This window comes from Leptonychotes weddellii, unplaced genomic scaffold, assembly GCF_054177405.1.
Source record: "Leptonychotes weddellii isolate Sample4059 unplaced genomic scaffold, ASM5417740v2 HiC_scaffold_2060, whole genome shotgun sequence".
In the NCBI taxonomy this organism is placed as follows: domain Eukaryota; kingdom Metazoa; phylum Chordata; class Mammalia; order Carnivora; family Phocidae; genus Leptonychotes; species Leptonychotes weddellii.
The window spans coordinates 7,454-8,771 of record NW_027792843.1 but is presented as its reverse complement, the minus strand read 5'-3'; the positions used below and the strand labels follow the sequence as shown (position 1 = coordinate 8,771).

The 1,318-nt window shown below is 57.7% G+C and overlaps 1 protein-coding gene across 1 annotated transcript in view; it reads left to right on the top strand.

Annotated features, from left to right (window-relative positions):
* Positions 1 to 442: 442 nt before the first annotated feature.
* The window catches only part of LOC145718720 (putative RRN3-like protein RRN3P2), a 5,372-nt gene continuing 4,496 nt past the window's right edge, over positions 443 to 1,318 (top strand). The window contains exon 1 of the mRNA XM_081810232.1: positions 443 to 599. Coding sequence (XP_081666358.1) covers positions 511 to 599 — 89 coding nt within the window. The 5' untranslated portion in view covers positions 443 to 510. The remainder of the gene's footprint in view (positions 600 to 1,318) is intronic.

Here is a 1,318-nt window from a genome sequence, read left to right as displayed (position 1 = left end):
GCAGAGGGTAGAGAGCCCTCTGCAGATGCTGGGTTGGAGCAGCCTAGTTCGAAAACCCCGCCCGCCCCCATCTCTGGGCGGGTTTGGTTTAATTAGAGCCTCAGTTTCTTTAGTTTAACTAAGGGATGCTTTGACTCCGTGGAACCCGGCCACTGCTTAGCACCCCCCGGGGGTTCCCGCGCTTCCTTCATGACCTCGGGAACTGCTCGCAGCCGCCAAAGATCTCTCCTCTCCCGGGGCTGTAGCCACTCTAAGCGCCGCACCCGCCGGGGCGGAGAAAGTCTTCCAACTGCGAGGAGGGGCCCTGATGCAGGGCGGGGAGGAGAAAGCTTTGGCGGCGCTCTAGCCCGCCAGGAATCGCCGCGCTCTCACTCGGGAATCCTGATTGGCTGAAGGCCGTCGCTCGCGCGCGCGTCTTCCGGCCCACGGGGTGGGGCGGGGGTGGAGGGGAGATGCCAGAAGGAGCATGACTTCCGGTGCGAGGCGCAGTCGTCGCGCCTGTCCGGCCCAATGGCGGCCCCGCTGCTTCACACGCGGTTGCTCGGAGATGCGGCCGCTTCGGCCTCTGCAGGCAAGACGCTGGGCGCGACGAGGACTGGGTGAGCGTCCGGGACGCTTCCTTCTGCGCATCTGGGACCGAAGTTCAGGACCGGGGTTAGGGCAGCGGATGTGAAAGGGCCTAGGGCAGAGCTGAAGGAATCGTGGGAGCAACGGGTAGAGGGTCATCTCAGGTCCTCAGGAGTAAGCCCATGCCCCTTAAGTGGGTGGTAAAGGTGGGAGAGGGGCTGGGAAAATGAATCTGTTCTCCGTTCCAGAGTCCCCTTTTCTCCCCACGGGGCTCCCTCATAGCGCCCCAGGCCTGGGTGCTACCTTCTCCTTTGCTCATCCCTCCCGCTTCTTCGTCTAGACTTGGAAAGAGTTCCCTGACCTCATTGATTTATCAGGCGAATGCTGTCATTGATGGCAAACGGACTCATAATTTTCTGTTGATGTTTGAAATTTGTTTCCACATACACGTTTTTTAACAGTCTGTCTTCCTCCACTCTTTTTTCTTTTTTTTAAGATTTATTATCTATTTGAGAGAGAGCGAGCGAGCTGGGGGAGGGGCCCAGGGAGAGAGAATCTCAAGCCGACTCCCCGCTGAGCTCAGCGCTGGAGGTGGGGCTCAGTCTCAGGACATTGAGATCATGACCTCAGCCGAAATCAAGAGTCACATGCTTAACCGACTGAACCATCCAGGCGCCCCTGTCTTTTTCAACTTTTAAAGCTCCTAACCCCCATAAAACATTCTGGGGTTTAACTTTGAGAGTCATTAGTA